At 42.1% G+C, this 11,284-nt stretch overlaps 1 protein-coding gene across 1 annotated transcript; it reads right to left on the reverse strand.

The window, feature by feature from the left end:
* Positions 1–387: 387 nt before the first annotated feature.
* On the reverse strand, positions 388–2,707 carry LOC127206290 (probable 28S rRNA (cytosine-C(5))-methyltransferase). The gene is given in 3 exon segments (XM_051165567.1): positions 388–1,424; positions 1,427–2,326; positions 2,329–2,707. Coding segments are annotated over 3 exon segments (2,247 nt in total). The 5' UTR covers positions 2,663–2,707; the 3' UTR covers positions 388–411.
* Positions 2,708–11,284: the final 8,577 nt, after the last annotated feature.

An 11,284-nucleotide genomic window follows, 5' to 3' on the forward strand; every position in this document is an offset into this window, starting at 1 on the left:
CTAGGAAGAATAACAACCACATATCCTGAGTCTGCCTCTTGTTCTGCTAAGTAGAGACTGCTTTTCCAGTTGGAATTAATAAGTCAGTGACACCTTGGTGTATTATTAAAGTGCCAAATTCAAAATAGGAATGACATGAAAGCTGGCAAGAATGATATTGTCCTACGTCCTTCTTCGACTTGCATTAAAACCACTTGGTGTATCATGGAAGAACAGCCTGCACTGGGGTCCAGCCTGTGTTCTAATGTAGTTTCCTTCACTATGTTTCTTTTTCTTTTTTGGGGGGAGGGGTGGTAAACTGTATATTAAATTTCATATGTATGCCCAATAGGGAGGCCATCCTCGCAAGATATTAAGAGTCTCAACCCCGGGATGATGTCAGTGAGTCAATAGTCTAGTTTCCAAGTCCACTTAAGCCAACAGCGGCTGGGTGCTGCCCTTTGTCACAGACTTCCTTCTTTTTGCTGGCGGGGGCCTGGTGGAACTGTGGGGAGTCTCCGTGAGGACTGAGGGTCCCTTGGGGGCACCATCCTCCTTCAGGGAAGCAGCTCTCTTGGCAGGTCTTACTTTCTTTTTGGCTTTCCCAGGGGACTGACCACAGTTCTTAAGACTTGGGGCAGTGGAAATCTCAGACAGAGTGGGCGCAGCCGCTGTTCCTGAGTCCATGGCCATGGGAGTGGCTTTCTGCTTTGGGAAAGGAGATTCCTTGGAGTGCTTGGATTTAGGCCGCCGTGGTTTCAGCTTCCCAGCCACCTTCGGTTTCCTGCTCACATCAGCTCTTCCATCATGCTGACTGCTATCCTGGGCCTTTGGGACAGAAGGCACAGTGGACAGTTCTGAGCCAGGCCCTTTGGAGGTGCCGTTCATCTTCTGGAAAGCCATCTTGGGATGCTGCTGTTTCGACACCTGCTGCTTTGCCTGTGCAGCCCCACTGGCTTTCTTGAACGGCTGACGACTGTTCTCAGACTTTGGGGTCACCTGATCCTCCAGCGCTGGCTCCGTAGGGGTAGCTGCTGCTGCTGAGTTTCCTGTGTGGGGCTGGGGAATAGAATTGGAAAATTTCTTGAACTTGGCGATAAAGAAACCGTCCATGTTGTGGGTGTGCGGGTAGAAGCGGCGGGTGGAGCGCAGAGTGGGGTGAAAGCGCCTTTCTCGGAAGCGGGTAAAGCCCTCCTGGCCGAAGTCCAGGCCGGTGGGCACCAGCCGCACGTTCCTCTTTTTCAAGGCATAGTCTACCACCCACTCATTCTCCTCCACCGTGACAGAGCAAGTGCAGTAGACCAGGTAGCCTCCCGTCTTGGAGGCAGCGTTGACGGAGTCAATAGTGCTGAGCAGCAGTTCCTTCTGAAGGTGGACACAGCGCAGGACGTCCTTCTCATCCTTATTCATCTTCACAGCAGGGTCCTTGGAAATGACACCTGTGCCGGAGCGTCCAGTAGCACTCGGTCAAAGCCCCCCACCACCTTGGGGAACTGGCGCCCATCATAGTGGCTGATAATGGTGTTGGTGACTCCCAACCAATGCAGGTTGCCCACGACACTCTTGAGCCGCTCTGCGTTGGCATCATTGGCAAGGATCACACCTGTGTTCTTCATCAGCTGAGCTATGTAGCTGGTCTTCCCTCCAGGGGTACAGCACATGTCCAAGATCCATTCATGTTCCTGAGGTGCCAGGGCCATGACAGGCAACATGCTCGATGCTCCCTGCAGCATATAGTGGCCAGCCAGTTACTTGGGAGTAGCGCCAATAGGCACGGAAGAATCATACACCACGAGTCCAGATTTTGACCATGTCCCCAACGGATCCAGATTAACTCCACAATTGATTAGAGCCTGAGAGAGGTCTCGGCGTCGGGTTTTCAAGGTGTTCATCCGAAGGGTGACTGGCCAGGGCACCTCATTAGCTTCTACGAACTCTGTCAACTCAGACAGAGGGAAGAGCTCCATGAGCTTGCTGAGCAGGAAGTCTCCATAAGAATAGTAGGCAGCCAGATCCTTCCGAAGCTGACTCAGATACTCAGAACGAGACCGACCTTCCCTCTGAGTCCCAAAATCCCGAAGCATCCCCACTAGATCCTGGATCTTCAAATCCCCCTCTGTTTTGTCATCCTTTTTGAGGTGGGACTTGAGGGAGACTTCATCATCTTCCTCTTCATCCGTCTCTTCTTCGCTCCACTGGCCCCCTGCTGCAGATTTGCGGGCCTTCTGCTTCAGAGCAGCTCTCTCAATGGGCAACAACTTTCCCTCTTCATCCTCTGAGTCAGAGTCAGCTCCGTAGTCATCCGCCATATCTGCATCACTGTCCTCAGAGCCCCAAAGGTCCCCTGGTTCGCCACACCATCTTCCTCAGAGTCTTCTTCCTCGCCCCCGTCACTGTTCGGAATTGGTGCTGGGCGCTTCTTACCTCAAGCCTGGACTGCTCCTTTTGATAGCTCTCCAGGAGACGTTTTGATCCCTGGAGACTTATTTGGCTTAGGGACTTCAACAGACCCCAACCTCCTCTTGGCTGCCCTCTTCCAAGCACAACTGGACAGCCTCTTGAAAGTCTCATCGCCAGCTGCAGGCAAGAATTTGACCAGTTCGGTCTCCGCACCCTTCTGTTTTCGAGCCTTTCGGCCGGGGCCATGCTTCTCCTTCTTCGTAGGGTCCAACTTGCGCCTCATGGTACTGGAGGCTCTGCTTAGTTAAACCTGGCTACAGTAGACACAGCGCCTCCAGCCCAGGCCCGCTCCACGTGCACTCCCTTCACTATGTTTCAAAACCCAGTTCTCTTTCTGTCCTCCTGATGCACAGTTTGCTTCTTTTTTTGTTTGCTGGCTCTGATTTCTCTTTGATTCAAATCCTTCCCCCTCTGCTTTTCTGCCCTCTACTCCACTGTGTCACAGCAGATATCTCAGGTATGTTAGTTATATTTAACTAGGTTGCTTCTCATCCTGAAGTCAACATCAAAGGAGATGATTGCATAGGTCTTGGCCCCGCTATTCAGAAGGAATCAGATAATTTTAAAACCCAGATTAAGACTTTACATTTTGGCAAAAGATTTTAGATAGATACTTCAAAAGAGGATAACATACACATAGGATGATACTGAATATTACTTGTCATTACCAAATACAAAATTAAAGCGATAATGAGATACTACAAGAAAATCCCAATTAAGGCATTCTAGAGATTTGGGATAATTTCAAAAGTTGTCACATGAGTGTTTATAAATAACCATCTATGACCAGTGATGATTGCCTAGAAAATAGGCAAATATCTTTCATTATATGCCTACTGTGTGTTAGAAATTGTGCAAAGTGCTGTGTGAGTATTTGCTTATTTAAAGATCTAAACAACAGGCTGGAGTTGTAACTCAGTAAAAGAGTGTTTGCCTTGTATGTTAAGGCTCTAGGATCAATTCCTAGGACTGAAAAAAGTAATAATAATTAAATGAAATAAAAACCACAACACTTCTGTGAAGAAGACATTAGCTTCATTTTAATAATACATTTCAAGCTGGGCATGGTATTGCATTTCTATAATAACAGCTTGTTGGGAGACCGAGGCCAGCGATGTGAGTTTGAGGCTACACTAAGCAAGACACACTCTCAAAGCCAACTAACCAACTGACCAATCACCAAACTAACCATCCATTCATCCATCCAACCATCCAACCAAACAACCAAACATCTAGCCAGCCAGCCAGCCAGCCAGTCAACCAGAAAACCAACCAATCAAATAGCCAGCCTTCTAGCCAGTGAACCAACCAGCCAACCAACCAGCCAGCCAGCCAGCCAGCCAACCAACCAACCAATCAACTAAACAATTTTTAAGATTTAATTTTGTTGTTTTTAGTTACATGTCTGTGTTTGCATGTAATTATGCATATGTGTGTGTGCCCGTGGAGGCTAGAGGCATAAGATCAGGATGTTGTGTGCTCCCTGCTATGGGTTCTGGGAACTGAACTTGGGACCCTTACAACAGCAGTAAGAACTCAAAAGTGTGGAACCAACTTTTAAGTCTCATACAAAAAACATTAAAAGACAGTACATTTCAAAGAGAAAACAATTATTTTTGTGAATAACCTTTGAGATATAATCAGTATTTACAGAATGTAAGGTCTGATAATATATAGAACATTATTACATTTTTCCCACCAGTAGGTGTTGTGATGATGTACGTAGAATCAACCATTTATATTCTTAATTAAGATTTATATCTAATTATAAGAATAATACTATTGTAAAATATTTAGAGTATTTTTACTTAGTTTGACTAATGTTTTTACAGGATTGAATCTAGTGCCATTTTTTTTAGCATGTTAATTTAAATGGCTGGATATACATAAGTGGAACAGGAAGCTTACAAAAGTAATTGAAAGTTAATTTAAAATAACTTAAGGATTTTGTGCCTTTTGCAAAAAGAAAAGATTATACTGCATAAAATGCCACTCTTTATAAGATTCACAAAGGCCTTAAGTTCTTTTAGCTAAGAAATCCAACCAATACAGATCACTGTATTGTAATTCATAAGAGTAACTGTCAAAAAGATATATTTTTAAACCTTTCTATTTCTTCAGTTGTTATCCATTTATTGAAGGCAGTTTGATGTAATAAGCACTAAGTTCCTAAGTAACAGAGACTTCATAAGAGAAAGCAATGTTTACTTGCTCTTTCATCTCCTCCGGGAAGCCGAGGATGAGGGTACCATTGATCTGGTTTCTGGTCTGGTGTCTCCGGTGTCCTCGTGAGATGGGACTTCTGCTTCTCTGTGCTCATGGTTCTTGTTTGTCCCTTGAAGGACTCCTTGTAAGTGTGCTGTTCCGAAACAATCCACAGTGATCTTTTTGCTATGTCTTACATCACTCTCACAGCTACTTACTTAATTTTATTTATTTAAACTTTACCACATGTTTTAATATTGGTTTGTATATAATCTGTGTTTCTATGTCTCTGTCCCTTTACTAGACTGTTCAGTTCACCTTCAGCTTATGAAGGTGACAAATGCAAACTCCTCTACCTCTCTTTGTTTTGTTTGTTCTTTTCTACTTCCTTAAAATGTCAGTCATAAAATTCACGCTTTACCCAATGACTTCATTGCTAACTGAGAGACAAGTTTGAATAATTATGTGTAAAAATTAGTCTTCTTTTTAGTTTAAAGGTTAATAATTTCTAAACTTTTACTTTTCTTTTGTATTAGTTTACTTTCATAGTAGCTTAATTACATGAAAATACAGGATTTCAGGAGATACTGTCTAATACCACAGAAGAATAACTGATAATCTTGGAATTCTCCTAAAAAGAGGAGTTGTGTATAGCACTGACTCATTTGGCAAGGGCATCACTTGCTTACCTATCCCGAGAGCTCAGTGGAGGAAGTGGATGGGAGAGATAAGAGGAAATAAGACATTCTGGAAATATTTGTTTAAAAAAAAACTCTGCCTTTTTTGGTGCTAGTTATGATACTAGAAACACTGACCTCATGTCCTGTAACTTGAGCTTTGCTTATCAGGTTTGTGGGAGCTGAGAGGACTAAATTACTTTTATTTAAAAAAAAAAAAAATGGTTTTGTTGTTCCAAAACCAAAACCCGTAGATTTCAGAAACCATAGTTTTTGCTTGATCATTGGTTCTGCTTTGTAAAACAGATCAGTGAGCTGTCAATAACAGTTCTCTCTAGATTAGTCTAGGTTAGCCCACTCCTACCTCCCAGGCCAGGCTCAGCTTGGGACAAAGCAGAGTTTGCCTTGTACTTACTTCTGCAGGCAAAGAGGTCAGAAATGTGGCATAGTGACGCATCTTAGAGAATAGGATAATTTCCATTAGTTGTTTTTCTCTGCTATCTGATTAATTAACTGTTTTTGATGTTTACTCTTCTTCTTTGTGAAAGATAGGGTTAAAATTGGAAGCTAGAGCAGAATTCATTCCATAAAGAAGCCTGTATGCCAGCATCTCACACTTCTCCAGTGATGAACGTGCTAGTACCTCTGATTATAATGTGTGATTTCCCAGTGGAAAACCAAGAAAACAAAGACCTTTTCCTAGAATCATAGGAAAGTGATGATCTTATTGCGTGGGGTTGTAGCAATGGCTAAGTTACTGTACAGTCATGGTAGTAGAGGCTAGAAAATAGGGAAAGGACTTTGATAGAATGGCAAGGTGGCAAAGATGACAGATTCCTCAGCTGTGCTCGTGTGTCATGATGGCACGCAGACATGCCTTGCTGGCGAGGGCCTGTTCCTTTCCAAAAGTCACAGTAACATTTGGTGTTTGTCAAATACAATGGAGAAGAAAATCATCTGTTTTGGGGGCTGTTGATGATTTAACCTAGAGAACACCAGAGATACGGTAGCCAGCATCTGTGCCATTGTGCTTGACTATAGCTAATGTTTATGGTACTATTTCACTGAGTTAGTGCATTTGCTAGCAGTTTTCTGTTTGCTTCAATACTTGAGTGTTTTATAGAGAACCAGGTCTTCCTGTCCTGGTAGACTAGGTACACATCTCCACATCATACATTTTTAGATAGAGGTAGCATCCCTTTTTAATTAGCCAGTAACTTAACAAGGAATTACACAAATGAGAAAGACATATTATACATTTCTGCTGAGATTAAAAAGTACATGCAGTTTTTAGTCTGTGCTAAATCTGTGTCCTACGATTGAAATAGAATTTCAATTTCTAAAGTTAGGCTGTGACAGAGGAAGTGCTAGGAGATGAATGAACATGCCACTAGTGCTGTCTCCCGGACTGCAGATATTCAAGAGATGATGCTTCGGTAAGGAAGGGAGAAGGGGGCAACTCATCAGCTCCTCCATGCAGTCACCATTGGTAAGGACTGCATGTGACCCACAATAGCACTCTAAAGGCAACTGTATTGAGAGCATTGACAGGGTCCGATCCTGCGGAAGGCAACAGCCATGCCTGCTGCCTTAGGAGAGCTGCAGGAGTGAAGGACCTGGGGATAATTGGTATTTATTGTTGCACTTATTTTGGATTCCAGGCCTCAGCTAAACCTTTCCCAGCATAGCAAACCCATGGTTAACATGACAACAGTAGGAAGGCCATATGAGAGAGCTACAATTAGCCTCTCCTTGCAAAACAAAACATTAAAAAAAAAAAAAAAACCCTATGGGCAAAACACATGTGACTTTTAATGACAGTTGGCAGATGAAGTAGGATTCTCTCAGAAATGAGAACATACTTGTGTTCCTGCACAATAGCCAGGGAGGAGACGTTTATCAGAAAGGGGCTAATTATCCATGCTGAAGTGAAGAGAGAGAGAGAAAAGAAAGAATGTGAAAGACAAAATAGTCATAATTAGAAAGTAGATTGCTTCTAACACAGGGATTCAATTGATACTGTAGGCAGGTGGCTTCCCTGTAAGTTATGGTTCTCAGGGTGCACGCACCAAATCTTAACCCCGCTCTTAGAATTTAATTAATTAATTAATTTTTTGGGTAAGGGGCAGTGCTGGCAATAGTGAACACTCAGCTGCTGAAAAGCTTCAAATGACAGGGAATCATAAGTGAGCACGATGCTTAGCGGCTCTAAGCCTGAGTCCACCATTGGGAAGAGTCAGGGAATCCCTTAACCTGTCAGCAGAATGCTCTGCAAGACACACAGTGTCTTGAGACCCTCTGGGACTTGAAGCTCAGCAACTCCAGTATGCGTTGTGGTGTGGCGACTTTAGTACCTTGTCCTTTAACACTCTCTCTGCTTAGTATGTTAGCAATAACAGGAGGCTGAGGAGAGCCCATTGCAACATCAGAGGGAAGGCATGAAGAGAGTGCAGTTAAATTCTTTGTGCCTGCTCTTCTCTCTCTCTCTCTCTCTCTCTCTCTCTCTCTCTCTCTCTCTCTCTCTCTCTCTCTCTCCAGCCTTATTTATTTTATTGTTTTATGTGAGTGGTTTTTTTTCTAAATATGTTCACCAAGTGCATGCCTGGTGCCGGTGGAGGTCAGGAGAGTGCGTCAGATCCCCTGGGACAGGAGTTACAGGCAGTTGTGAGCCACAATGTGGGAGCTGGGAGTTAAACCAAGGCCATCAGCGAGAGCAACAAGTGCTCTTTACCATTGCTCCTGCTTTCCAGCTAATGGAGTCATGGTGCTCTTAGCCTATAAAAAGAGCAATGTGTGGAAGTGGGAGGCTGTGCATTGGTTGGAGGTGGGAGCCGTACTAAGAAGAGACCAGGAGAAGGTAAGGGATGGAGGAAGAAGGCAACACAAAAGGACACAAAGGTCTGCTAAAATTCATGCATACACGAATACTTTTTCTGTTTTGTTTTCATTTTGGGGACAGGTTCCCACTTTGTAGTCAAGATTGGATTCAAACTCAGTACATAGTCCAAGCTGGCCTTGAACTCGTAGCAGTCTTTTTGCCTTCAGCTCTTGAGTGCTGGGATGAGAGGCATAAGCCACCATGTCCACCAGGAAACATAATTAAGAGGTGGGCAAAGTATCAGAATTTGACAAGGGAGCCTTGTTGGGTTGGGTTGACTGGTAAAGCAAGGTTAGCATGCTTCCTTCCCAACTCTTAAGTGGGCGCTGCTTTTTGTATGTGATTGCACGCAGTCTCAGAACCTTTTAAATACAGACCACTGTAAATTTAGAAGCAGATAGATCTTCCCATCTTTGTTACAAAGCCTTTTCCAGTCTTAGAAGTTGTGCTTTGGTATCCCTATGAACATATACAGGGGGAGGAGGTCCTCCTCAGTCACAGTCTTAGGGGAGGGGAGTAAGGGGAAAATGGGAGGGACGGAGGGAGGAATGGGAGGATACAAAGGATGGGATAACAACTGAGATATAATATGAATAAATTAATAAAAAATATGCCTGTTGGATGAGTCACAGCAAACACTCTAATGACTATTTCTTAAAAAGAAGAAGAAGAAGAAGAAGAAGAAGAAGAAGAAGAAGAAGAAGAAGAAGAAGAAGAAGAAGAAGAAGAAGAAGAAGTTGTGCTTTGAATTTAAAGGCCGCCATGAAAGAGTCATTCTCAGAGAAATGAAGCATTGCTGGGGAAACATGGCTGAAACCTGGGCTGAGACTCACAAGTCCTGATGCTGTGAAATGCCATGGGGCCTGCTGGGAACTCCCAGGACTTGCTTGTGTTGAAAAAGAAAAACATCAACTGGAATATATTCCGTACATTAACATTTTTCATCATGTCAGCTCCTATTTCAAATTACTTGTCAGGTCTGAAATGTTCTAGGATTAGCTTTTCCCAAGTGTTACACTATCTGTCCTGCTTTTCTAAACCTGATGCTACCAATGAACGGGGCTATGGATGAAGCTTGGCTTCTGGCTACTTGGGGTCATTGCTCCCTCGACTCTAGCTTTAACTCCTTAAAGCTACAGAGGTTTTGGGAAACCTTATTTTGGAGATTCTATTACTTGAAATTGTTTTTCTTTGCAAAGGAATTCTTGCAAGATTCTACCTGTTTCCGTTTTTCGTTTCATCTTTATGTATACACTAGCTTTTAGCTGGGAGTCAGTGAGTTTTGTTGCTGTTTACTGCATTACCTTGCCCATACCTTTTCTGAACTGTGCTGATGTTCATGGTGGCCACTGAGGGGAGCCACATACCCATACTTGTCAGCCTGAACAGCTTACCCCTTTAAGGAAGCTGAGGTCATACCTAGGTGTACCCAATATGAGAAGTAAACCGCTAAATGCTCTTAGAAGGAAAACAGCAATTCAAGTTGGCAAATTCTTGAATTTTAATTTGAAGCGATCATCTTATTTGTAGAAAGTGTTGCAAAGGGCAGTGTGTTTGAAGGCGGCATGTCTTCTTCCTTTTGAATGGATCCCTCAGAATGTAGCTATAACACAATTGAAACCCCAAACGGTTGAGTCTTTTGTACATGAGAGTGGATGCTGTAGTTACCAGAGCCCCTGGGTTTTCTAGGAAGATTAGCCAAACAGCACTAAATGGCATATTTTAAATTTCTTTTTATTTTGCATGTCTTGGAAGTCTCTAAATAAAATTTATTTTAACTCTATCCACTAAGAAAAACCTTGTATCATAGAGTTAGTAGATGATTGATACTATGGGAAATGGAAAGATGAGCAGTAGAAAGCAGTGTGTGGCCACAGGTACCCACATCAACTGGTGCATTTGTGCTGTGCATATCTTGTTTGAGCACAGTAATGCAAACAGACAAGTGATGAAATCACACAAGGAAAGGCTTATTACCTAAGGGGATGGGGCTTCTTATAAGGGTCTTTTTCTATGAAATGGGGTCATTTATATTGAGAGATATTAGATACAAGATTTTAGGGAGTTATGAACCCAAGGATTTCAGACTTTTATTGACACAATGCAAATACCAGGGATTAGGGTCACTGAGGCTGTCTGGGAACTCCAGTGAGAAATAGCTATTATTTGATTAGCCTCTTAGAGGTTCTTATTTTCCCACTACCCAGTGTAGAGTTTGTAACTTTGCTTCTTTTTTTGATTTAATTGTATGCTAATAACCTTTGTGAAGAACAATAAAAAAATTCTAGTGTTCTAATTGGATTCATGGTGTATCAAATTATATTAATGCATATGCTACTTAGAAAAATAGAATTAAAAAATAATTAAAGGAATTAAAATTTGAAACCTTAAAGATTATCTTGATGAAACCCCTTTATCTTTCTAGATTCAAAACAGACTGGGAATATCTGATTTTGCACTTAGCTTAGGAAGTCAAATTAATTACAGAAATTGTTGGCAAAATATTCACAATTATTAAGATGTTATTATTGTAAATAAAGATACTCCATTGGTGAATCATGTTGAATAAATAAGTTGGATGAAAAATATCATTTTTAAGGTGTACCAAACACCTCATATTTTAATTTTCACCATAATACAATAGAATTCATAGACAATTTGTAGATTCAAAAGGCTAGTGTAGAAATAAATTTATTAATAATAACTTTAGCTCAAACTGTTAATATCAAAAAGGTTCTGATACCCACATTTATTCCCTTAATTCATGAGAAATGATCTTATTTTAAGTTTGTACCATTTAATCTAGAGGTTGATGCATATTAATTTAATTTATATTCTTTGCTAGCTTGAGAGTGATATGGTAAAGCAGTCTTAAACAGATTCATATTCTGTGTGAGTTGGCTTCAGGGCTTCTGCAGTGTGCCCCACCGCCCCTCACCCTGTGCTGACCTGACGTTTTAGGTTTCATTTTTCCACTTAGACTTTTAGCCTTTTTGAAATTCTCATGGTCAAGAAATGAATGGTGACGTCTTCTGTGGGTATCCAATGCAGCTCCCCAAGCGTCATGTGTCTGGTTTCAGTATTG

This window comes from Acomys russatus, chromosome 23, assembly GCF_903995435.1.
Source record: "Acomys russatus chromosome 23, mAcoRus1.1, whole genome shotgun sequence".
NCBI lineage: Eukaryota > Metazoa > Chordata > Mammalia > Rodentia > Muridae > Acomys > Acomys russatus.